Source organism: Myotis nattereri (assembly GCF_964212035.1).
Source record: "Myotis nattereri genome assembly, chromosome: 2".
Lineage (NCBI taxonomy): Eukaryota > Metazoa > Chordata > Mammalia > Chiroptera > Vespertilionidae > Myotis > Myotis nattereri.
This window is the reverse complement of record NC_138076.1, coordinates 152264870-152290286: the sequence shown is the minus strand read 5'-3', so window position 1 is coordinate 152290286 and position 25417 is coordinate 152264870. Positions and strand designations below refer to the sequence as shown.

At 40.7% G+C, this 25417-nt stretch overlaps 1 protein-coding gene across 1 annotated transcript in view; it reads right to left on the bottom strand.

Moving 5' to 3' along the window:
- Positions 1-25142, bottom strand: part of GRIP1 (glutamate receptor interacting protein 1) — a 124781-nt gene extending 99639 nt beyond the window's left edge. Inside the window, exon 1 of the mRNA XM_081082295.1 lies at positions 25003-25142. Within this exon, the coding sequence (XP_080938421.1) occupies positions 25003-25069 (67 nt within the window). The 5' untranslated portion in view covers positions 25070-25142. The remainder of the gene's footprint in view (positions 1-25002) is intronic.
- Between the last annotated feature and the right edge of the window lie 275 nt (positions 25143-25417).

The following is a 25417-nucleotide window of genomic DNA, read 5'->3' as shown; positions in this document are numbered from 1 at the left end:
AATATTTTGGTTATGCTTCTTTAGACAAGTTACTAAAACCTTCCAAGTCTGCTTGCTTACCTATAAAATGGTATATTTTCAAGTGTTTATTACACCAAAATCAATGTGTAATTAAACAGTTTATAATTTTCCAAGTGCCTTATAGAACATGATTATCATTGATATATCATGACCTCAAGCCTTGAGTCATCTCATTTTTCAAGACTGTCTTTCTCATTTCCTACTGCTCTGGTGTCTGAGACTTCATTAATACAACTTTGTCATTATCACCAAGGCGCCACTCAGATATAGTAAACAGGAAGTCTGTACTCCTGCTGCTGAGGTTCAGGCAGTCTGCACTGACTCCCGAAGATGAAAGTTCCATGGGGAGAGCCATTTTCAGTCTGAGATGCAATAACATATTTCTTAAATGAGGTAAAGACAGAATATTCATGCCTGCAACAAATGATTGGTGATATTGAAATAATTTAGTCCTAAAAAAAAGAAATATTTTGCCCTGGCTGGTGTGGTTCAGTTGGATGAGTGTGGTCCCTGAACCAAGAGGTCACCGGTTTGATTCCTGGTCAGAACACATACCCGGGTTGTGGGCTCAATCCCCTTTAGGGGGTGTGCAGGAGGCAGCTGATGGATGTTTCTCTCTCATTGATGTTTCTCTTTCTCTCTCTCTCTCCCTCTCCTTTCCTCTCTCTCTAAAAACATATTGAAAAAAAGAAATTATTTAGTTCTAAAAATGGTTGAGAGACCATTAGGGCCTGTATCTCTTCCTGTCAATTCCAGGACAGAGCCTCATTGCTAATAGCTGGAAGGAGCAAACAATCTTGGTCTGCTAAGAGGACTTTTTGGTTCTGCAGTTTCATGGCTGTCATTTCCCCATTATATTATTACTAACTCCCAGAGATTGTTCCCAACCTAACCCTACAGTGGCTGCTACTCTCTGCTCTTGCTCACCTTGCTGTCTGAATTCCCCTCACCTAGGGTTTATATTGAGTGGTCCCTGTGCCTATATGCAATAGTGGTTTGCTCCTCATCTGTGGCAGTTGGGGCGCCCTAGAAAGACTTTGGGTCAGTCCCTGAAGCCCCTGTTTTAGTTGTCCTTCCATGATGAGAATAGTTGATCCTGCCTACCTCTCAACTCTAATAGTCAAAGTTCTGCCGCAACCCACGTGCACCTGCTCTGATGTCACCAGCTCCATCCAGAAGCTTGCTGTCCTCTTCTTTGAGCGTGGTGCCCCCTGGCAACCTCTCTTCCTGTTCAGATTGAACCTCACAGGAGGCTCTGGCCTACCAGGCTATTTCTACGTGTATTTATAGAACTTTAGAAGGGCTAATTTTAGAAGGACTAATTTCCCAAATGACTTCCCATAGACTTGTTGAATTTTAATAGGTAGGTTTGTGAGGTGGCAATCACATATGCTCTCCCATCTGGTTTGCTCATGGCTAAAGATAAACTTACTTAGCTTAACAGATGAAAGTAATCAAGTTTTTCTGTTACTTATTAACTTAATCTCTTACAAATGACAGAAAATGACAATTGTCCCTTGGTATCCTATCTTCCCTTTTTCTTCAGTAATAAGCTTCCTAAGTGTTAGCTGAGCAAATGGCTTTCCAGTTAAGGACAGCATTTCCCAGACTCCTTTGCAGTGAGGTGCAGCCCTGTGACTAAGTTCCAGCCAATGGGAAGTGGGTGGAAGAGAGATGTGACCCATTTTGGATGTGCTCTGAAAAAATGGCTGTGTCTGCCTCATCCTCATTTCCTACTTCTTGCTGTTACCCTGTGTGCCCAGAACTGGTGAGCCACGTTCAGCCATGAAGATAGGGGCATGGAGCCACAACATAGAGGAAGGGCAGGTTCCTGACACCATATCTCCAGAGATTGCTTAATCACCCAAGAAATAGACAAATACCCTTCACCTCAAGGCCATGAAGAGATGTGGATGCACTGGGTGTCTGGCCCTAGGAGAATCTGCCAGACTGGCCTAACTATAGAGGACTCTAAGCAAACCATGATGACTGACAGCTGAACAGAACCACAGAGTAGAAGGTGCTTATTTCAGTCCTAGCCAGAAACAGATGGTACTCAAATTAGGATAATTTGAGGAGAGTGTCATAAGGGGCTATTTAGAAAGATGTGATAAGGTTGTAGGGAAACCATAGGGAATACTCTAGGGCCAAAAGCAACAGGGCACCGTGCCCCATTAGACCTCATGCCTCACTAGACCCGAAGAAGCAAAGGATAGAACTGTTAGTGGAACCAAGATTTGGAGAGGATATTTGCAGAAAGGGCTACCTGACAGGAGCTTGGACCGTCCATCAAAGAATGCGGCCAGCCCCAGTGAGTCGACAGGGAGGAAGCCAGGGAAAAACACCCTCTGTCACTGTTCTCCCTCCCTCTGACCTCCTGCCATGATTCACTATTAGCTAAACCCAGAAGGAGCCAGAGGCATGAGAGCCTGTCATGCAGGGCAACAGGGCATGGCACAGAGCAGCAAGGAGAAGGGCGGTGAGTGGCTCTGGAGGTAAAAAGAAGGATGTCCTTATTTGTATATGTCTCCATTCAGCTTCTTTCCACAAACGTCTGGAGGCTGCTTGCTTTAAACAAAATATGCAATATAAGGAAATACTAAGGAAGAAGAAAAAGCAACTACAAATGCCTTGGCCACGCAGGTTAATAGAGAATTTAAAAAATAGCTGAACTATATAGGTAAACCCACAGAGACAGAAAGTAGATTAGAAATTGCCAGGGGGTGGGGACAGAGTGACTGCTTGAGTTTTGTAACTACACAGAGGTGATGGCTGCACCACCTTGAGAATGTACAACATGCTACTGAACTATACACTTTAAAAGTGGTTAACTATGTTATGTGGATTTTGCTTCAATTAAATAAAATGATTCTGAGCCTCTGGAAACCAGGACGATCAAGGAAATATGGTCAAATATACAGTTGTCACTGCTGGAAAGGAGAAAGTCTGCCCCTACAATGGAAATAACGATTCCTCAGGCAGAGAATCCTAAAAGATATCTCTCCCCTGGGTTTTATATATAGTAAATGCTGCTCCACTGATAAATGGGCAATGTCCTCCACACATTTTTATAATAGGATGCAGAGGTGGTTTCCAATGGCTATGCCTTCATCAAGGTTGAGGCATAAGGTTAAAAAGCAAATGAATGATGATGTCTCTATAATGGAAAAGCTAATGTGATGGTTTGATCTAAAGACAGATCCTAGGGTGGACAGACCGGATGTCTCTCTGGGGATCTTTCCTAGATACCTTCCTTTCCCCTCATTTAGTTTTCCAACAGAAGCTGGACATTAGACAATATAAGAAGGTCCCCTGTGATGAGACCCTGGTATGCTGGCAATTTATATACACGACTGAGACCACATCCAAAAGCTATGGACATCAGCTAAATCAGCAGCAGAATTCATGTACTATCAGGAGGCTGGAGAAGCCTATGTCCTGGCAAAAAGAGAAGAGCACCCACCTCACATTCCCACAGAACATGGCTTTCTAATTCATCATTCCTGCAACATGAATTCAAAATATACTATTATTGAGCGCTAACTATATACCAGGAACATCAGAAGATGCTGGGGACTCACAGATGAAAATGTTACTATCCCTCCCGTCTATTAACCCCTGGGATGCCTTGCAGAGAAGGTGATGGAACAGGGTAGACTCCTGGATTTCACGATGGACACTTATTCTGTTGAATCTCATGAAGTTTTTAGTTACTTTTTATTTTTAGAGCTGAAGACAACAAATGTTTGCAATTTACTCGCCACCGCACCTCTGCCCCAATGAAATCTTTAATCTAGTAAGGTCAGCGTACTTATAGAAAACTAGAGGACTGGTGCACGAAATTTGTGTGTGTGTGTGTGTGTGGGGGGGGGTCCCCTCAGTCCAGCCTGCACCCTCTCCAATCCGGGACATCCCTCTCACAATTCTGGACTGCTGGCTCCTAATCTCTCACCTGCCTGCCTGCCTGGTCGCCCCTAACTGCACCCCCTGCTGGCCTGATCACCCTTACCTGCACCCCGCTGCCACCCCTAACTGCCCCCCACTGCTGGCCAGGTCACCCCCAACTGCCCCCTCCCTGCCGGCCTGGCTGCCCCTAACTGCCCTCACCCCGCCGGCTGGGCCACCCCCAAATGCCCCCCCCCTGCTGGCCTGATTGCCCCTAACTGCCCCCTCCTGCCAGCCTGGTCACCCCCAACTGCCCTCCCTGCTGGCCTGATTGCCCCTAACTGCCCCCTCCTGCCAGCCTGGTCACCCCGAACTGTCCCCCACTGCCGGCCAGGTTGCCCCCAACTGCCCCCTCCCTACTGACCGGTTGCTCCCAACTGCTCACCCCGCCCCCCCCGCCAGCCTGATTGCCCCATGCAGCCTGCTGTTCAGTCATTTGATCCTCCCTCACTAACCCCCCTGCCGGACTGGTCGCCCCACACAGCCTGCTGTTCAGTTGTTTGGTCTTCCCTCACTAACCCCCCTGCAGGCCTGGTCATAGGCTGCTATCATGTGAGGGCATGAGGGTTAATTTGCATATTACCTCTTTATTATATAGGATACTGGGTTATCTAATAGGATGTTATCTCCAGGTTCCTAGGAAAATTACTCAAGTATGGCAAAAAATCCACAGAAGGGGGCAGAAGCTCCCTGTCCATAAGGACTGACTGTAGAACAGCAATCGTTATTACCAAATATCTACAGTACATGATAAGGGAATGGCAGTGACAGTGAGACCTACGGGGATCTGAGTAGGCTGAGCATGGTGGCTGGGATGAGTGTATTAGTGAGATAGAATTTGATCTTAATATCTCTCAGCTGCCTCTATTTTCATGGGCTCTAGGAAAACAACAAAGTATTTTAGCAAGTATGGCTTTCTAGCATTACCCATGTGGCAGTTCCTTTGTGCATCACAGAAGGGGATCTACAAATGTTAACATTTAGTGATCATTAGCCTTCTCTGGCAATTGCTTTCCATAATAAATGTCTCCCCACAATAACATCAAGATGCTCATGCTGCCTTGGTATTAACTATTTCCCTAGCTGCCACCCAATTTCATCCTCAGAGGGCCTTAGGAAAAGCAGGAGTCCAAAAGCCCTGGCTTTATTCCCAGATGTCTAACGAAATGCACAGGAAAAGAAAACGCAAGCAGACATGGTGGATGGATGGGGCTCTCTGATTTAAGAAAGTGTGAAAGAAAAAAATGGAGTGTGTCAAAATGAGAAAAATAAACAGAAGAAACATGAGGAAGAAATCATTAAGAACCCATCCCCTGACAGAAGATTAGTTACTCCTGCTGAAGTGAAGCATGGTTGAGAAAAATGGATCATGCAGATATAAATTCTTCATGGTTAAAGATGTCTTGGTCATTAAGATATTTGCACCACACTGAAGTCCTTGCATGCTGTGTTGATTTATAGGCTACATAATTACATAGGATATGCTGATGGCTGTTTGCAGGGGAAACACACTGGATTTTTATTTTGTTAATCAGTTTTATCACCCTGAGCCCTGCATTTCAATCAGAGTACAGGCTTGATTAGGACCTCCCAGAGGGTGGCAGAAAGACTGTGTGCGGTCATGTTAGCTTTACCTGCCTTATATTCCTGCAAATGTAAAGTACCATTTAGGGCGCTTTTCAACTTATCCGTTAGTTAAAAGTATTTTTATTAGTGATAGTCTATTCATACAATGCTACTACTAATTTCAATGCTTTTCAGATGAGCTAAATTTAATAAAATTTTTGTTAACTTAAGAAAAAGCCAATTTATTTTAGTCTATTGACATATACTACTTGGGAAATATTCCGGTATAACAAAAAGTATACCTTCCATGTTCAAGTGAGCTTTATCTTAAGTCCTAAGTTTTTCTGTGGGAGTTAAAGGAGACAACTTGAACAGTTAATTACTGCAGGAAGAGTCCGAAGCAAGGAGCACTCAAAAATAAGTCCCATGTCAACTTGAACTTGGCTAAAGCATGATTGGTGATTAACTTTCATTCTCCTATTATCAGGGTCACCCTAGCCATTTAGTTAACTTTGGATTATCTTCAATTCCTTCATGCTCTCCCCACCCATTTTACATGACAGATTTTTTTGGTCGCCTGCTTATTGGGTTACAGTGTGTTTTTCAAAATTTTATTGAAGTAAAGAAACATTTAGAGAAATACATAAATCATAAGTTTGCAGTTGTTAAATTTTCATAAACTGAACACATCAGTGTAACCACACCCTGATCTAGAAATAAAACACTACCAGCATCAGAGAGTCCCCCCCCCCCACTATATACTCCTTTAAATCACACCCCTATCCCACAAGTAACTTCTAACAGCATAGGTTACTATTGTTTACTCTAATGCGTTTTAAAAAAAACAGACTCAGTTTATACTCTTCTATATCTGGCTACTTTTGCTCAGTATTATGTTCATGAGATTCATGCATATGGTTGGAGTAGTTTTAGATCATTCATTATCATCTATAATAATAAAAGCATAATATGCTAATTAGACCAGATGTCCTTCTGGACGACCTTCCGGACAAACACGGGTCTGCGAGGGAAGCCCGGGTCCCGGGTGCCAGAGGGAAGCTGGTGCCGGCAGCCAGGGGAAGGAAGGCCTACTCTTGCACAAATTTCGTGCATCGGGCCTCTAGTTGCTATACAATATTCCAGTGGGTGAATGTGCTATAATGTATCCATTCTACTACTTTGGTGTTTTCTGGTTTCTGACTAAGACAACTATTGTTGCTATGAATGTTTTGGGTTATCCTTTGAAAAGCACAGGTATGCATTTCTGTGGGAGTCATGACCAGGAGTGGCACTGTGGGGTTGTAGGCTATGAATATGTTCAGCTTAAGTAACTACTGTCAAAGAGTTTCCCAAAGAGTTGTATGGATTTACCTTCTCCCCAGCAGGAAAGGAGTTTCAGCTGCTCTACACGTTTGTCACCTCTTGCAGTCGTTCCCGCTGTGGCACTCAGGTGGGTATGCAGTGGCATCACATTGTGGTTTCCATTTGCATTCCCCTGACTAAGGTGTTGAGCAATCTTTCATTGCTTATTAGTCATTTGGATATCCTTTTATAAAGTATCTGTTCAAGTCTTTCCTCCTACCTCCCCTCCCCTGCCAACTTTCTATTAGGTTATCTGGCTTATTGATTGGTGGGAATTAACAAACATTTGATGAGTTCTTTATTGAATATATAGTTTGAAAATATATTTTCAAGCCCCTGTGTGGCTTACCATTTCAGACTGTTAATGATCTCTTTTGATAAAGTTCTTAATTATTATTTTGTATGTTAGTAGTTTACATGCTCTGTTTAAGAAATTTTTTCTTACTATAAAGTCATGATGATGTTCTCCTATGCTTTTTCAATAGGCCTGATTACCTAATATTCACATTTATATCAGTAGCCCATCTGAATTGGTTTCTATGTCTGGTGTGGAGTGGGGTCACAATATATTTTATCTACATGAATATAACTGACCTATCATCAGTTTTTGAAAAGATCATTCTTTCCTCACTCCATTTATTATCACCTGTCATAAACTAGATGGCTATATATGTACCAGAGGCCTGGTGCACTAAATTCATGCACGGGAGTGGGAGGGGTTCCTCAGCCCAGCCGGCACACTCTCGCAATCCGGGACATCCCTCTCACAATCTGGGACCACTGGCTCCTAACCGCTCACCTGCCTTCTTGCCACATCACCCCTAACCACTCTTCCTGCCTGCCTGATCGCCCCTAACCACTCTGCCTGCCTGCCTGATCGCCCCTAACCACTCTGCCTGCCTGCCTGATCACCCCTAACTGCTCACCTGCCTGGCTGATCACCCCTAACCACCTCTGCCTTGGCCCCTGCTATTGTGGCTTCGTCCGAAAGGACGTCTGGAATGATGTCCAGAAGGTCATTCAGCTGTCTGGTCTAATTAGCTTATTACACTTTTATTATTATAGATAGTTCTGTTTCTGGACACTGTCCTGTTCTATTGGTCAATCTGTGTTGTTCTTATGACTTTTTACGAGATCTTGGCATCTGGTCCTGTAAGTGCTCTGGTTTTGTTGTTCTTCAAGATGGCACTGGCTTCCCCTGGCCCTTTGCAGAGTGATGTCTTACTGTGTATCAATCAGTTCAGAGAAAACTAGAACCCACTAACTCAGTAAGTGAAGGAGTTTTGGCCCCTGGCTAAAGACATCTATGAAATAATTGTGACAGGATTTACATGGGAGGTTTCAGTATTAAATCTGATAGACCGACATAGTATTTATAGATATTTAAACATGTTTTGCAGAATACTAATAAAAGTTCTCCAACTTAATATTTTAGGGTTCTTGTTCTTAAATTTTAGACTTGTAGAAGAGAGAATACAATAAGTCTGGTCACAACATTTTTTGGAGAAGTGTCTGAGCTCCAACATGGTGACTCGGGACACACTCCGTAGACAACGCGTGTCCCGTACCACACAAGCTGGGGAAGCTTCCACTCCCACTGTCAGCACGAATGGGAACACTTTTAAAAAGGGCGTAACTTGGTCTACCAGAAGCACGCTTCCAGAAAACACCCAAAATTTGTGTCCCATTTGCTTTAAAAAGTGTAAACAGCCCAATGAATCTGGCATTTAAGTGATCCATATCAATGGGGAAGTAGATACATTGGCCACAGAGTAAACAATCCTTTGCCCTGACTATTAAAAGATTTGGCATATACACAGGGCTACTGCATAATCATCATATTCATATCACCACTCTCCAGAAAGTCCGATTCCTCCTCACTCTAAAGATAGTCCCTGTCAGATTTTTCTCAGCTGGATAAGTGATCCACACAGAAAAGAGAATGAATCTCCATCAGATTCTGCTGAGGCAGAGAAACTAAAGCAGGAGGAAGTGCCTGCCAGCCTGGAAAAGAGTTCTTCCTGCTCAGGGTTCTAACCTCCTGAGATGGGAGGAGACGTCCGTCAGCAAGCGGCCAGGACTCAGCAGCAAATGCCGACTCTCTCTGGAATCCTGTGCTAGACGAGGCTTTATGTTTACGGTTAAAAAGAAAAAAAGGACCCTGGTTCTCAAGCATCCAGATCTGAAATAAGACAAACAGATAGCAACCAGGCCAATATCCTAAAAGCAATTTACTTGTAAGTTGCCAAAAATATACTTAGAAATATTTAAAGCATCTATATTACTGACTGACCTTGATTTTCATGGAAAATAAAAAACAAAAAACAAAACAAAAATAAAAAACACTGGGCAAATGTACAGGCCTAAAGACATGGCTAGGTAAAGAAGGAAAAACAGCTTGCCCACTAGGTTTTAAAATCACCAATGCCCTGGAAATAAAGAAACAGAGGAGGTCTGACCAGAGGCCCCTCCCCGCACCCCAAGCTTGGGCCAATGTGACCACTGAGCATTGGACAGGAATAATGAGCACACAGTCCACTGCCTTGAATTTGTGGGTCCTCAATAAATACTCATGTGCTAATCATAAAACAAGTGAAATTTGTAATTGGAAATTTTGACATATAGCTGGAAGGGATAGAAAGTAAATTGGATGTTGGGTGTCAAAAATCAGGATCTAAAAAAGTTTTGACAGGTTGGAAGGATGGGAGGATATTTAGAAATTATTATTTAATAGGGTAAGTGATTATACGCCTTACATTTTTACTGTGAGTTATGCAACAGCCCTCTGGGACGGGCCTGGGCATTTTAAATGCTATGAGGCGGGGGGCTCCTGCTTTGGGCTGTAGGCTTGGTTGGCCAGAGTGGTCTATTGTTAGAGATGTTCCAACAGAGCTTGGTAAAGAACGTCCTGAGGGGTCCCAGCCTTGGAGAGTGGCACAGGGACATAATGCTGGGATGCAGTGATTGTGGCATGCTCCCAACTTTGGAGAAGACCACCTCTGGGGAGCCCACTTGCCTTTGGAAACACCCTTTGAACATCCTATTTTCACCAGTTTGGTTAGATAGGTCTTCTCTAGGCATCTATTTTTTGACTAGGTTTTATTTACTTTAAAAAAAAATATTTTTATTGATTTCAGAGAAGATGGGAGAGGGAGAGAGAGGCTGAAACATCAGTGATGAGAATCACTGATTGGCTGCCTCCTGCACGCCCCTACTAGGGATCGAGCCCGTAACCCAGGCATGTGCCCTGACAGGGAATCTGAACTGTGATCTCCTGGGTCATAGGTCGACACTCAACCACTAAGCCAAACCAGCCAGGGCTTATTTACTTATTTTTATGCATTTATTTATTTTCAAAAATTTATCTTTATTGTTGAAAGTATTATAGATGTCCCCCCTTTTATCTCCACCAACCCCCTTCCTGATCAGGTCTTAGGTAGAGCACTGAAATGTGAAAAATAGCCCTTTACACCCCTAAAGAAAACTACCACTAACAGAAACCAAAAGATCACCTGAAATACTGCAAAAGACGAAAGTAGAAAACTTCCTGAACCAGTACACACAGCAGAAAGAAGAGCCAACCAGTTCTGTGGGGAACTTGAGGATCGTGGAGTCCAAGTCCATTCTGCACATGTTTGTAGAATTAAGGAAGCTGAGCGCCTTTGCCAAAGGACAAGAGTTAACAGACCATTCCGTTAAAACCCTTCGTTTATGGAACTGATTTTGATGATGGCGCTATAATATCACTCATGAGATCTCTAATACATTAAGAAGTGAACACAGACCCTACTTTCGGGGTACACTTGTGGTCTTTTCCTGGGCTATCTATTCCTCTCCTCTCTGGAGACAAGCGAGATCCTAACATTCTGGTTCATTACGGAAATCTGGGCTGCAATGCTGGGCCCAGGAAAATGTGAAGATGTCTCTGGGTCTGGAGAGAGTAAAGAAAAAAAAAAAAGGTAGAAGGATTCCTGGAAAATTATGCCTCACTCCCTTAACTTTACCATAATTTGAATCAATAAAAAAATGCCTGAATGATTAAACACCAGTAGATAATTAATTCAGTGTCTCATTTTCTTCCTTCTTACTCAGAACTCTCTCAGGGTGCTTAATGTTAAATATTTGATGTTTTGGGATATTTTTTCTTGCTCAGTAATGCACATAGGCTTAAAACAATTACATTTTAGATGATTAGACTTCACTTTTATTTTTAAATACTCCTTGTAAGACTTTTATTTTTGAAAGACTATTAACTGCCTGAGTTGCCCATTTTAATGGCAGAATCTTAAGTTTAGAACAAAGATACATTCCATTACTTTTTGTGCTTTCAAAATGTTCATCCACACTTAAAACATTTATTGTTTCATATATTGGCTATAATAACTCTCAATCTTCTGAGGGTATATGATCAGATTTGTGAGGTCAATCTGGGTTTGGTTTAATCCTGGCTAGGTTTAACACAATATGATGTGTGTGATGCTGGGCAATTTGTGTAACCTCTTCGAGCCAGTTACTTCATCTATGAAAAATAAGGATAGTCATGTATATGTCACAGGGTTGCTATGACAATTAGAGTTAATAAAATGCATAGAGCAGTGGTTCTCAACCTTCTGGCCCCTTAAATACAGTTCCTCATGTTGTGACCCAACCATAAAATTATTTTTGTTGCTACTTCATAACTGTAATGTTGCTACTGTTATGAATCATAATGTAAATATCTGATATGCAGGATGGTCTTAGGTGACCCCTGTGAAAGGGTCGTTCGACCGCCAAAGGAGTCGCGACCCACAGGTTGAGAACCACTGGCATAGAGTATACCCTGCACAATGCTTGGCGGAAATTAACCACACAAATTGTTAGTTCTCTTCTTGGGTTAAACTCAAGGCAAGTTGATGCTGCTCAATTAATTTCCTAGCTGGTGTGAAAAATTACTTTCTTTACTTGGCCAGAGAAAGCTAGAAAGACTTAAGTAAAAAAATAAAATAAAATAAAATTCTTTACTTATCTGCCCCAGCACTTTAAGTTAGTGCCTCTATGTAAGATGTGTGATATTGTCCTTAAGAGAAAGTTATAACAGACAGAGAGAAAGGAAGCTGAAGGGGGAGCTAGATGGTACTTCAGTGTATCATGAGTTAGATTTTCATGTGTCGTTTCGCTTACTTAGCTTTAAGTGTTGTAAATGATTTCAATATTACTCTCTGCAATTTCAAATTTTCTATACAGCTATGGATTGAGTTTTATAATCTATAACTAGCAAATCCATATCTTGGGCAAGATACTAAAAAAAATCAACACGTGGAACCTCTGAACTACACAAATTATGAAAACTAAATTAATTTTTTTCACAGGTAGAATATTCAACATTCCTGCTAAATGATATCTTTTGCTTGACTGACCAAGCTAAAACCTAACTCAGGCTCCCATCTGCCCTCCCAAGGGCAAGAATTCTGCTGGAGAGGCTGCCAAGCTTTTACTATAATTCTGTTTGGACAATAAGACAAGTGAATGTACCATTCAGCACAAAACTGTCTTCCAAGTTGCTCAGCAGATAAGTTCAAGGTAAGGAAGTGCCCTGTGAGAAGAGACTCCATAGCACCCAAAGCATGGCCACACTGAGACAGCTCAGTAGAGTCTGTGACAAAACTTCAAAGGGGTCCTAAGAAGTAGGTAACCAACAGTGACGAACCAAAGTGCATGCGACGAAAGACCAGTGCGATTTCACAGGAGTGCGGCTGAAATATCACGGGAGTGCTTCACCCAATTCTTGTGAGTTAATGATAACCACTCCTTGCTACTCTCTGAGAGAGAGTGTGTGGCTTAGTAGCTATAAGCTTAACCATGCCAGGATGAAAGTGTCCAGTGGGCCAAAATGTCATGTCAGTACTCTGCTTGTTCAAAGATATGATGCTTATCTGAAACCACACCTAGGGGGTGGCTAATAGAATCTTCCTTGTACCTGTGCCTACAAGGCTCAGGCCTCTGTGGAAGGTATGGGATACGGCAGGGTTTGGACGATGAGTATGGATGATACAATAGATTTACATTCCTGATTAGCAGCAATAGCTGAAACTAAAGAGAAGCCGGGGAATCCTCAAATGACCTACCAAATAACAAGCTTTCAACCGGCCAAGATACCAGAGCAGGACACCTTTTAAAAGCTCCATTTTTAGGGACTTATATCATGAAGACCCATACTTGCTGTTTTGTTAAAACAAGGTTCTTCTAACACAAGAGGGCTGGACCCAGGGTGACATAGGCCACTCTGATCCCAGTACTTCCCAATATTCAAAGAATGGGAGAGAAATAATTTGTTGCTTGTACACCTTCTTTGGAGAGTCTAGTATATTTTTTTCAGAGTCTTGATCTCTAGGTTAACATTTACTATTAAAGTTTGGAGCCATGGTGTTCCTGAATCACTGGAAATAGCTAATGAACAACTGGGCAGGAAATCAACTATGAGTGTGGACCAATGAGTCATGGAAAACCCTTCCACACAGTTCTCTAAGATTCAGGCACCATGAAGCTTTTATTTATAACCTGGAGAAAATGCTTTTTAAGGGAATGGAAGGGAAGGAGAGTGAAAGGCAAGGGTGAGGGGAAAGAGGAGTGAGGGAAAGGAAGGAGGAATGCATAAGAATATCCAAATATGAGTATATATTGGCTACTTAGGCCTTTATTACATCTTTTACTACTATCTTTGGAGTTCAGAGAAAATTAACTATTTACCCTTAATTTTGCAAGATGAGAAGATTATTTTACCGGTATGTTAGGATTATAATGGTGATGATTATTGTAAAGGAAAAGTAAGGGCAAGTAAAACAGGAAGACCTAATTTAGATAGGGTATCAGGAAAGTTTGAGGAAGTGACATTTAGGCTGAGACATTAAAGGATATGCACACAATGGCTGGGTAAAAAATGTGTGTTTGTACATGTGCAAGGGTTGGAGAATCACTTCTGAGGCAGAGGGAAGGGAATATGCAAAATCCCGGAGGAGAGGAGGCAGGTATGGGGGAGGAGCTTAAAAAAAAGCCTTGGGACTCAAAGAGAAGTGAGCCACAGGAAAACTGAAAAGTTGAAGTAGAGAGGCTGCTCTAGAGACTGAACATGCAGGGACTCATATGCACAACAAAAAGTTCACTTTTATTCAAAATTAAGAGTGATGACACTGAATGAGAGGGCATGGTTCATTGTATGCTGCATAAAAGGCTCTGGGGCTTCCGGGTGAGCAGGGATTTGAATGGAAGTGGGCAGCAGAGTGCAGACAGACATGAGATGTGAGGTGACTGCAGTTCTCTGGGAGAGAGGGTGGCATCTGTGAGAGGCAAGGACAAGTGTGTGGAAAGCAAACCAGAGACAAGCAGGATGACTAGAGAGAAGAGTTGGGACCCTGTGTAAGTGGGGCTGGGAAAAATGAACAATGACCCAGACTTTTTTTTTTAATCCTCATCTGAGGACATTCTTTCAATTGATTTTTAGAGAGTGGAAAGGAGGGGGAGAGACAGAGAGAGAGAGAAACATCGATGTGAGAGAGACACATTGACTGGTTACCTCCTGCACATGGAGGACCAGGTATCGAGCCTGCAACAGAGGTACGTGTCCTTGACTGGAACCTGTGACCCTTCAGTTCAAGGGCCTTTAACCACTGAGCCTCTAACCACTGAGAAAAACCACCTAGGGCCAGACTTTTAATTTGAGAACTGCTCAGATAGAAGCACTAAAGCCTGAGATGAGAAAGATGGGACAGAAACAAGGTAAGGAGAGGATCTGAATTCAGTTCTAAACATTTAGTTTTAAGAACCCTATATAATAGAAGCCTAATATGCTAAGTGTCTGGTCATCCATTCAATCAATCGAAGCGTAATATTCGAATGATATGCTAAGGCCGCTCAACCGCTAACTATGACGTGCACTGACCACCAGGGGGCAGACAGTCAACTGGTCAACCAGTTTCTATGACATGCACTGACCACCAGGGGGCAGATGCTCCGACCAGTAGGTTAGCTTGCTGCTGGGGTTTGGCTGATCGGGACTGAGCGAGACGGGCCAGACATGCCCTGGAGCCCTCCCGTGGCCCCTCCTCACTGGCCAACCTCCTGCATCCCTCCCCACCCCCAATCGGGCACCAGTGGGGTCCCTCGGCCTGGCCTGTGCCCTCTTGCAATCTGGGACCCTTCGGGGGATGCTGGAGAGCTGGTTTCGGCCTGATCCCACAAGCATAAAAGGCTAATATGCAAATTGCCCAAACAGCAGAATGACTGGTTGCTATGATGCACACTGACCACCTGGGGGCAGACTCTCAATGCAGGAGCTTCCCCTGGTGGTCAGTGCACTCCCACAGTGGGAGCACTGCTCAGCCAGAAGCCAGGCTCACGTCTGGCGAGCGCCGCGGCAGTGGCGGGAGCCTCTCCTGCCTCTGCGACAGCACTAAGGGTGTCCGACTGCCTGCTTAGGCCTGAGGGTTCCCGGATTGCGAGAGGGTGCAGGCCAGGCTGAGCACCCCCCCTCCCCCCGAGTTCATAAGTTTCATGCACCAGGCCTCTAGTTATCATATAAGTGTTGCATTAAGACAGCTCTGATGGTTAAACGGGAATTGAACATAACAATTTGATTCTGGCTGTTATTCTTTACCTATGCAAGTTATTTTATGTTCTCTGATTCCTCAAATGGGTAATGCCTAGGTCTATCTCTTATGGTAAGAACTCAATGTTTTCTTTTTTTTTTTTTTGTTTGTTTGTTTTTTAATATATTTTATTGATTTTTTACAGAGAGGAAGGGAGAGAGATAGAGAGTCAGAAACATCGATGAGAGAGAAACATCGATCAGCTGCCTCCTGCATATCCCCTACTGGGGATATGCCCGCAACCCAGGTACATGCCCTTGACCGGAATCGAACCTGGGACCTTTCAGTCCGCAGGCCGACACTCTATCCACTGAGCCAAACCGGTTTCGGGAGAACACAATGTTTATACAGGGATTTGAACACAAAAGATAGTAACTGGAAGCTATTATGACTGTACTAGTAAGTTGCTAATAGCAGTATATTATTTTAGACAAAAGACTGAGTTTTGACTTTGGCACTTACAAACTATCATCTAAGCAAATAATTTACCTTGGATTTCTAATTTTTAAAACACCTAATACCTTCCTTTCCTATATCACAAGGTAAATAAAACAATAATTATGACTTCAACATTTAGCCTTCAACCTATAGGTCCCATTGATCGGTGTCAAGAAGTCTTGGAATGAAAGACCCTCATGCATAGTTGGTGGGAATGCAGATTGGTGCAGCCACTATAAAAAACAGTATGGCATTTCCTCAGAAAATTAGGAATGGAACTGCCTCATGATCCAGCAATTCTACTTGTGGAAATTTATCCAAAGAAACCCTAAATACTAGCTCGAAAGGATATACGCAGCCCTATGTTCATTGCAGTGCTGTTTACAATAGCCAGGCTATGGAAGCAACCCAAGTGCCCATCAGTAGACAAGTGGATACAAAATTAAGAGGTACATATATATAATGGAACATTACTGAGCCATAAAAGTAAGAAAAAAGAAATCTTACCGTTTGTGACAGCATGGATGGACATAAGTGAAATAAGTCAGACAAAGAAATACAAATACCATGTGATTTTTATTTATATGTGGAATGTAAAGAGCAAAATAAATGGACAAACAAAATAGAAAGGAAGGGACTGGGTGAAAAAGGTGAAGGGATTAAAAAGTACAAATCGGCAATCACAAAATAGTCACGGGGATGTACAGTACAGCATAGGGAATATAGTCAATATTATTTAATAACTGTGTATGGTGCCAGGTGGGCACTGGAAACATCAGGGGGACCCCTTAGCAAAGTATATGGTTGTCTAACCACTATGCTGTACACCTGAAACTAAAACAAAGTAATACTGAACATAAACTGTAACTGAAAAATAAAATAAAACAATTAAAAAAAGGAAGACTATTTTGTACCTCAAGAATGAGAAGATTAGGAATATTTACAGCCTGTGACCACAGGAGTTCTGGGAAAAGCAGCACTGCAAAGAGAATAGCAGGTTGCGGGAAAGGTCTTATTTAAGGTCAGTCTCACATACACGTTGCTGAGAAGGAACAAAACTTCCCTAAAATATTCAAATGTGAACTCCAAAGTTCTCATGCACTGTTCTAGGAATGTGACCTTCGACTTGAACATTGAATGTGTGGTGGCCCTGGAGCCTCTAAAACCCTGTATGTTTTCTAAGAACAAGTTTTATTGAGGAAATAGGATTTGTTCACTTTGCTCACTTAAGTTGCAAATGAATTCACTAAGCTGTTGTGAACTGACCTACTGTAGTCATGTAGATTCTTGTGCTTATCAGAAAGTTCCAGAGTCCCCAGGTCAGCATAACCCTTTCAGGCTTTCTAAAAACAAAACAGAAGAAAAACAACCCAAACAAAACAAAACAACAACACACACAAAGGGAGCTTGGTTTCCCTAACAGAGAACGGATAAAATAGGACAGTGGTGTGAAGTGCACTGTTGACACAATGGGGAGTATAGAGTTAGTGTCCAACCACAGAGAAAAGGAATCCTGATTAGTATCTTGGTAGTTCTCTAAATAGATGGTCAAGAACTGACCTTATGACCCATCTAAGCGTTTGTCTGCTACTCCTCTCAAAAGGAAAAGCAGTCCTCACCTACCTAATACATGTACATGATCCCAGAGAACTGACGGTGCAGAGACAGATTTCCCCTGACAAAGTTCAGTCAGTTTTTCATTTTTCTATAATACACTACAATTAAAAGGCTAATTTTCCCCTTAAGGGACATGTTTAATTTTAGAAGCATAATATTCAATCTGAGGGAACTTAAAGCAACGTTTTATTCATTTATTAAATGTCTCAGAATGCCAAGAACAAGATCGTCGCAGATAATGGCTTCACAGCAGCATGTTGGCCTTATGCCATGACAAGAATGCTGGGAAATAATCCGTGGGACATTTATAACTGTTAACGGGACTGCTGGGTTTCATGCCATTAACAAGGGAAATGACCAACTTTCCTTTTTAGTTGGCGGTTTCAGCTGTCACCATTTTAATTCAGTCTGAACTACAGTTAAATGTTACCTTTAAACTATTTTTATTGATATTATTTTACTTTGGAGCTATGTCAATGAAAAAGAAGTGGTGATAACTTCTTAATCCTCTTTGAGAAGTTACTAAATTCCAAGAGTCACAGAATATTAGAGCCAGAAGGACCTTTGAGATAATGTAGTCTAGTCCTCTCATGTCACAGGTGAGGAGTAGTGGTGCAAAAGATTGTAAAGATCCTGTCAATTCTCTCACAATGGATATCACTTAAAATATAGTCCGATGGGCCCTTAGGGAAAAGGTAGATGTTAAATTACTAATACATGTGACTGCTGCTCCCATACCGCTCCTCATTTCCTTGGCACCGAGTGGTATTCCACAGTATTTTATATCGTTACCTTCGTGTTACTGAGGTATTTAAAAATATCAATGGGTACCTTTTACACTAAAATGAGACTATCCAAATGACTTCAGAGACCTAGAAACTAATGATTAACTTATTAGGGATGAGCCTTCTAGGTTCATGTCTGCCCCAGCCCAAGGAAACAATCGGTGTACCAAGAGTGAGAGAGCAGGCCCAGCAGGGACAGAATAGGGCCAACAGGGGCTCACGTGAGACAGGCTGAGGGAGTGGGCTGTGCTAGTGGGTTGGGTTGGGTATCTCAGCTCTCCACCCTGTATTTTGCCCAAAATTTTCACGTTCCTTCCAGGAAATGAGAGATTAGACAGAGAAAAATGTGGAATACTCGCAACATTCCTGAGAAACTACACAACCCAGACTGAGGGCTGACACAGAAAGGTGATGGTGCAGAGCAAGGGTCCCAACGCCAAAAGCCTGCAGGGGACAAGCATGATGTGGGCTTGCTGTAGGGTGTTGGTGTCGGGGAAACAGTGTGGACCAGCTGGAGAGAGTATTTCCAAAGAGGCAACATGGGACTCAACTCAAGCCAGTGGTTACACGCAGGAGGCTGGCCCAGTGTTACCAACTTGTTAAGAGCAGCCGGATACTTACATTATTAAAAATAAAAAGCCCTTGTTTTTAGATGTTGAAAACTAATCCCAACTTTTTAAAAGAAGCCCTGAGAGACAGAATGCCTGTGACAGAATTGAACTTGTGTGTCAAGCCAGGAGACACCTTGGGCTTCTGAAAGCTAATCAGTTCCCTCCTTAAACTACTCTACATGAGGTTTTTGCGATTGGTACACGACTGAGCTATTTATTGTTCCTCATTTTCTCAATTGAAGACACATCTATTTAGCTTTATCCTAGAGTGACAAAAACGTATCTGAATAGAAGCCTATAAACTTTAAGTTTTAAACATTCTTTGATAAATTTAATTCTTTTGTACTTCTAAATATCTCCTGGTTTCCTTTAAGGATTAATAATTTTATTTTAAATGTTTAATTATTGAGGATTTTACTACCCCAATGAGCTGAATAAGAAAAATTTCATTCTTATTTCCCATTTAAATATCTCATTAAAAGTTAGGTAAAATTTAAAAAAAAATGTTACATTAATTATTCAATTGTTAAAATTTTTCTCGCTTGAGAAAACAAGAGTAGTAAACTATTTTTAATGGAAATTTGACTCCCCAAAAGTTTGAAAGAGATAATTGAGCCTCTCAGAGTAACAAGTAGGCTGTGTTGTATAAAGAGCTCATTTTACTCCATTTGAGAAATAATATCCAAAAGTTGCAAAAAAAGAAAAAAAGCAAACAAAAAGAAAATGTGTTTTTTTGTTGTTGTTGTTATAACAGGAAAGGTTAGTTTAAAAGTAGAGGTGAGTTAATATTTTATGAACAATAATTCTAAGTGAAAGTATCCTATATTACAATTTTCTAAGGCACCACTTTTACTTCCCTTTCCTCAAATTGTCATTCTCAATTATTGGACCTTATCTATAGCCCTGTCTTAACCTAAATTAGGAAAATAGAAATGGGAAAGAAGCAAGGAAGAGAAAAAGGAATATGACTACAGGGAAATACTGGAAAGACCTCAATTAGAATACAGAAGAATATTGACAAGTGAGAAGCTGAGAGCAGAATATTATAAAGAATGGTGTGGCTGAAAAGGGAAGGAGGAAAGGAAGGGAGATAGAGAGTGATGTTCAGAGTAAGAAAGGAAAAAGTTGAGAGAGAGAGTGAGCGAGAGAGAGTGAGCACAAGAGTGGTAAAAAAAATAAAAGAGAGAAAAAGGAACTAAAAAGAAATAAAAAAAAGTTTGGTCATTTGCTATATAAAGTTAACAAAGCTTAGAATATTGCAACAAATGTAGTAGGTAAATACTTTTTCAAAAAATAAATCTGTGTCCTTTTATGGTAATTAGAACCCTTATGCTAAGACTTTAATTCAAAAGTCCTATCCTGAATTCTGGTGTGGAACTGGATACAAAGAGAACAACTAGCCCAGAGCTAGACTAGTACATTTAAAAACTTAATGTACGACTTTAAAAAATCACTAATCACTGGGTATGTGATAGATTCTTTTTTAACTGATCCAGGTATATTGGTAACTATTTAGAAAAATATTATTTAAATCCTAAGCAAAATCCTAGATCCAACGATAAAAAGAAAAACCAAAACCAAAAGAAAATAAACTTCAATATCTCAAAATAAAATATATTGGAAATAAGCTACCGAGAAAAGTTTTTACAAAAAACTAATGTCCTTAACATATAAATAGTTTATACAAACCAATTAAAAAAAAAAACAAGTAAGGGTACTTGCATCAGAAAGATGAATAAAGAACACAAGCAGAAAACAGCAAATGAAAACGGCTAGTGTTCATACGAAAAAATACTCACTTGCACTATAAGTTTTTAAAAAGGTAAATTAAAATGTAAATGCAACTTTTACTTAACATGAGAATGATTAAACATAATAACAGTCAATGTTGCAAAGCTCTAGTGGGAGCGGTACATTTAAAATACTGCTGGTAGTAATAAAATACAGGGCAGGGCAAATGTGGGTTTCCAGTGGTGAGTATGTGAAACACAGAGTTTATTCTTGCATTATTATTTATTACTTATTTTATTATTTTCCATACAAACAACTGTAAACCTACTTTTGCCTTCCACCCTGCCGTGTAATCTTCCTGGAGGACAACTTAAAATTATGTATCAGCTATTTTAAAAATAAATATAGTCTGACTTAATGAAATCAGAAATACAGGCAAAAATTTGGGTAAAAGGATATTCATTCCAGTTATTTATAATACCAGTCTGTTGGGAAATGGTTACATAAATACAACATTTATTTTTGGATGTGAAATGGAGTAGGAATTTAATTGACTTTTCCCCATGAGGCTAATTGACCCAGCATCATTTGCTGACTAGTTCAATCTTTGCCCACTGATGTAAGACCATACCTCTGTTTCTATATCTGCAGTGGCCTCCTAGCCATTCCATTTTCTTCTGTTGGTCTCTTTACCCCACATTAATATTATGTACATTTAATGGCACAATTTTAGAGTAAGTCTTGACATTGCTTAGAACAAATTTCTCTGCTTTTGTATTGTTCCAAAGTATATTGCTGTGCGTTCCTCCCAGCTTTCTTACACCATGTACATTTTAGAGAGAGCTTATTAAGGTCCCCTGACCTCAAGATCCTTCTGAGACTTGAAATAGAATTAATTTATTAATACATTTGAGAGAAGTGACATCTTTCAGATATTAATATTTCTCATCTAAGAACATGATACAGTAAACCCTTGATTTTGCAGACTTCAAATTTAATGTATAAAATGTCTGGTCCTTATGTCATATGGAAAAATGAACACTCTGCTAGTTTTAAAATCCTTTAAACCAAGATTTGCTTATAATTAAATTAACTGTTTTTTGTTATTAATTCACCATTATTTTTGACAAATTTTAGCAAATGTTGGAAACATTTTAGCAAATGTTGGAAAAAACACTGTAGTAATTTCGCTGACATAAATAAATATTACATGTCTACAACTGTACATGTTTAAATCCAAGAGTTCTTGCTGGTAAATAATGTTCAGCAATGATTGGCATATGATCACACTACATCGAGAATGGTAATTGATTTTTTGTCCCTGGGGTGACTTTCTGCAGCAGTTTTAATGTGTGCAGGCTGATGTTCCTATGTGCCCCAGCTGTGTGCATCTGTTTATTGGCAGTGACTGGTGAATGCACGCATTTACTGGAGCTATTCAGTATAAATTGAAATTACTGTAATACATATAGAAAATTTTTCTGTGAAATTTAACTTTTCATACATACTTAATTTTCATTACACAAACACATCTCCCTAAGTAAAAACAGATAAACTAACTAATTTGTCAATTTTTAAACATATATTTGGAAAATCTACTTTATTGTGTAACAAACTTTCAGGTTTAACGGACACCCCCTCACCCAAATTAACCCATATATTAAGGTTTTACTATCTAGGTCTTCATTTATTTCTGTATTCTTTATACATCTTAATAGACTCATATACCTTTTGTTATATTTATTTCTTATAGTAACCATATTATTTTATTTTTGTTATCAATGGTATCTTAAAATTTAACTTTCTTCCCTGGTGGTTTTGCTGTGTGGTTAGAGCATCAGCCCACAGACTGAAGGATTATGGGTTCAATTCCCTGTCAAGGGCTGTACCTGGGTTGCAGGTTTGATACCCAGCTCTGGTCAGGGAACATGAGGGAGGCAACTGGTTGATGTGTCTCTCTTACATTGATGTTTGTCTCTCTCTCTCTCCTCCTTTCCTCCCTACTTTTCACTCTCTCTAAAAAGCAACGAAAAAAATATCCTCGGGTGAGGATTAAAAAAAAAAAATTTAACTTTCTGTTTTTGGTTGCTACAGAGAAATGTTTTGTATATTAGTCTTATATCTAGCAACTTAGAGGAACTTTTAATGTGTTTCCTTCCTGATGGCCTACTTTCCCCTATATTAGGGGGATATCTGAGAGTTCTGGAGTGTGAAAACTGTCAAACATCATTAAGAATGTGAGTGTGGGTTGGGGAGAAGGCAGACAGGTGAGTCACCTCATCCCCTCCCAACTGGCAATAATGAGACAGGGAGGAATCTTCTCAGAAGAGCTGCTCACCCCCATTGGGGAGGTAGACTGCAGGCCTTAACAGGCTATTTTTATCTTCAGTTTGGGAGCTGGTTCTTTCTAAGCCTTCAGGTTTTAGCTTACCTGTCACCTCTTCAATGACTACCCTATTACTGGAACCTGCCAACCCTCACCTGTGCCTGCCCTTATTCCCTATTACAGAATCCTATTTATGCCCTTCATGGTAGGTAATGATCACATTTTATGATTGCTTGTTTGGTAAATTACAGTTTACTATCTGTTCCCCCAACACTCGTGAGCTTCATAATGACAGGACCGGTTTGTTATTCTGTATTCCTGGTACTTCCCACTAAGCTCAATAAATACTTTTAGACTGAACTAATGAGTTAAATATGCCAAACATCTGTTTCAGTTTTTAATGTTAACAATGTATTGTATCAACATTTAAAATATATTTACTTGTATAATTTATTTTTGTTTGCACAACTACCTTTTAAAATAGGCATTACTAGTCCCTATTTGACAAGTGAGGTAACTAAGGCATGGGGAAATAAGTAACATAGTCTGAATTACAGCTAGAAATCAGTAGAATTGAAAACAGAAGCCAAATCATCTAACTAAAAATCCAATTTAAAAATCATACAACAAAAGAAAAAGAGAAAGACGGAGGGAAGACAAGATAAAGGAAGGATGAACGAAGGGAGAAAAGTTCCTTCATATTTAGGGCATATCATCCTATTTATCCTGCTAAGAACTTCTTAGGTCTCACACTTTAAGCCAGCGGTTCTCAACCTGTGGGTCGCGACCCTTTTGGCGGTTGAACAACCCTTTCACAGGGGTTGCCTAAGACCATCCTACATATTAGATATTTATATTATGATTCATAACAGTAGCAACAGTACAGTTATGAAGTAGCAACGAAAATAATTTTATGGTTGGGTCACAACATGAGGAACTGTATTTAAAGGGCCAGAAGGTTGAGAACCACAGTTTAAGCCCTTAGGGAACCTCAGACCTAAGACATTTCATGCTAGGAGGCAGTTTAAGAATACTTTCAAGCAACACTGTTCTACATGAATCATACAGAGTGGGAAATAGAGGAGTTCGCAGTTACAGAATATGTTTCTTTTTCTGTGCATAAACTCATGGGTAAAGTCTGGTCACATAATCAAGTCTGATAACTGTAGGAAGTACTTACAATACGATTTAAGCTTCAATTTCGGGATTTCAATTGACTCTCTCATAAGTTTTCTGCCTTAGCCAACATGACACAAATCTTTGGCCCTCTCTTAACATTTAAAAGCCACATGAGACTATCTTCCCAGTTATATTACAGTTATGAGGGTAGAAATAAAGTTACTTTCTATTGGAATCACTATAGAAGAAAGAAAGAAAGAAAGAAAGAAAGAAAGAAAGAGAGAGAGAGAGAGAGAGAGAGAGAGAGAGAGAGAGAGAGAGAGAGAGAAGGAAGGAAGGAAGAAAGAATTAAAATCAACTTCTGATTTTAATCAATGACATTACATCTCCATTTCCTTTCTTTGTCCCTAAGTCTGATGATGAAATGGCAATTTCCATTAATTCTGATTATCTGGCTTCATATTGTGACATTACAAAAAAAGAAAGGAATCCCCTACTGGGAACTTTTACTCTGGAGTAAAAGAAAAAAATATCCCCTGAGTTAACAATGCTATTTCTGTGCTTTGGAAGGCAAAACTACGTTCCTGCCAAAGGGTAATCCCCATATAAATGCTGATTGCTAGGTGAAACACGCTGACAGAATGAGACCTTATAGAGTCTATTGACACAAGAACTCTAAATTGCTGAAAGGAACCACTCACCTCTTCCTGAACACAAACAGAGTTATGCTATGGTATTGATGAAATTCTGTCTGCTCCAGGAGGACATAGCAGATCATTCTCTTTACAAAGTAGTTTATCGAGGATGGAGGATGACGTGTACTACAGCTTAGGGATCATAACCGAAGGACTGGGACATACCCATTACTGAGACGTCATATTCTATCAGCAGCGTTGCTTCTTGTCCACACTGTTTGAGAATACTCATGGCTTCAGCATGCGTGGTTCCCAGGAGTCGAATTCCATCCACACTGAGCAGCCTGTCGCCAGGTTTAATTGTGCCCTCTCTGAAGGGAGAACAGAGGAACAGTCTCTAGCAATTTAGCATGACGGGGCTTACTTAGCATTAATAGTCACTTAGCCAACATGGTTCTTTCATACACGCTCTACCATCCACTCCATTTGCATTTCCTTTTAAGCCTCAAGTGTGACAGTAGGAGAGTAAAGAGGTAGCCCTGAACAGAAAATTGCTGCAATATGAAAATCAGTAATAAGAGAATAACTGCACATTAGCAAGTAACCAAGCCACCCGCAGTTAACTCTTGGGGTACAAGAG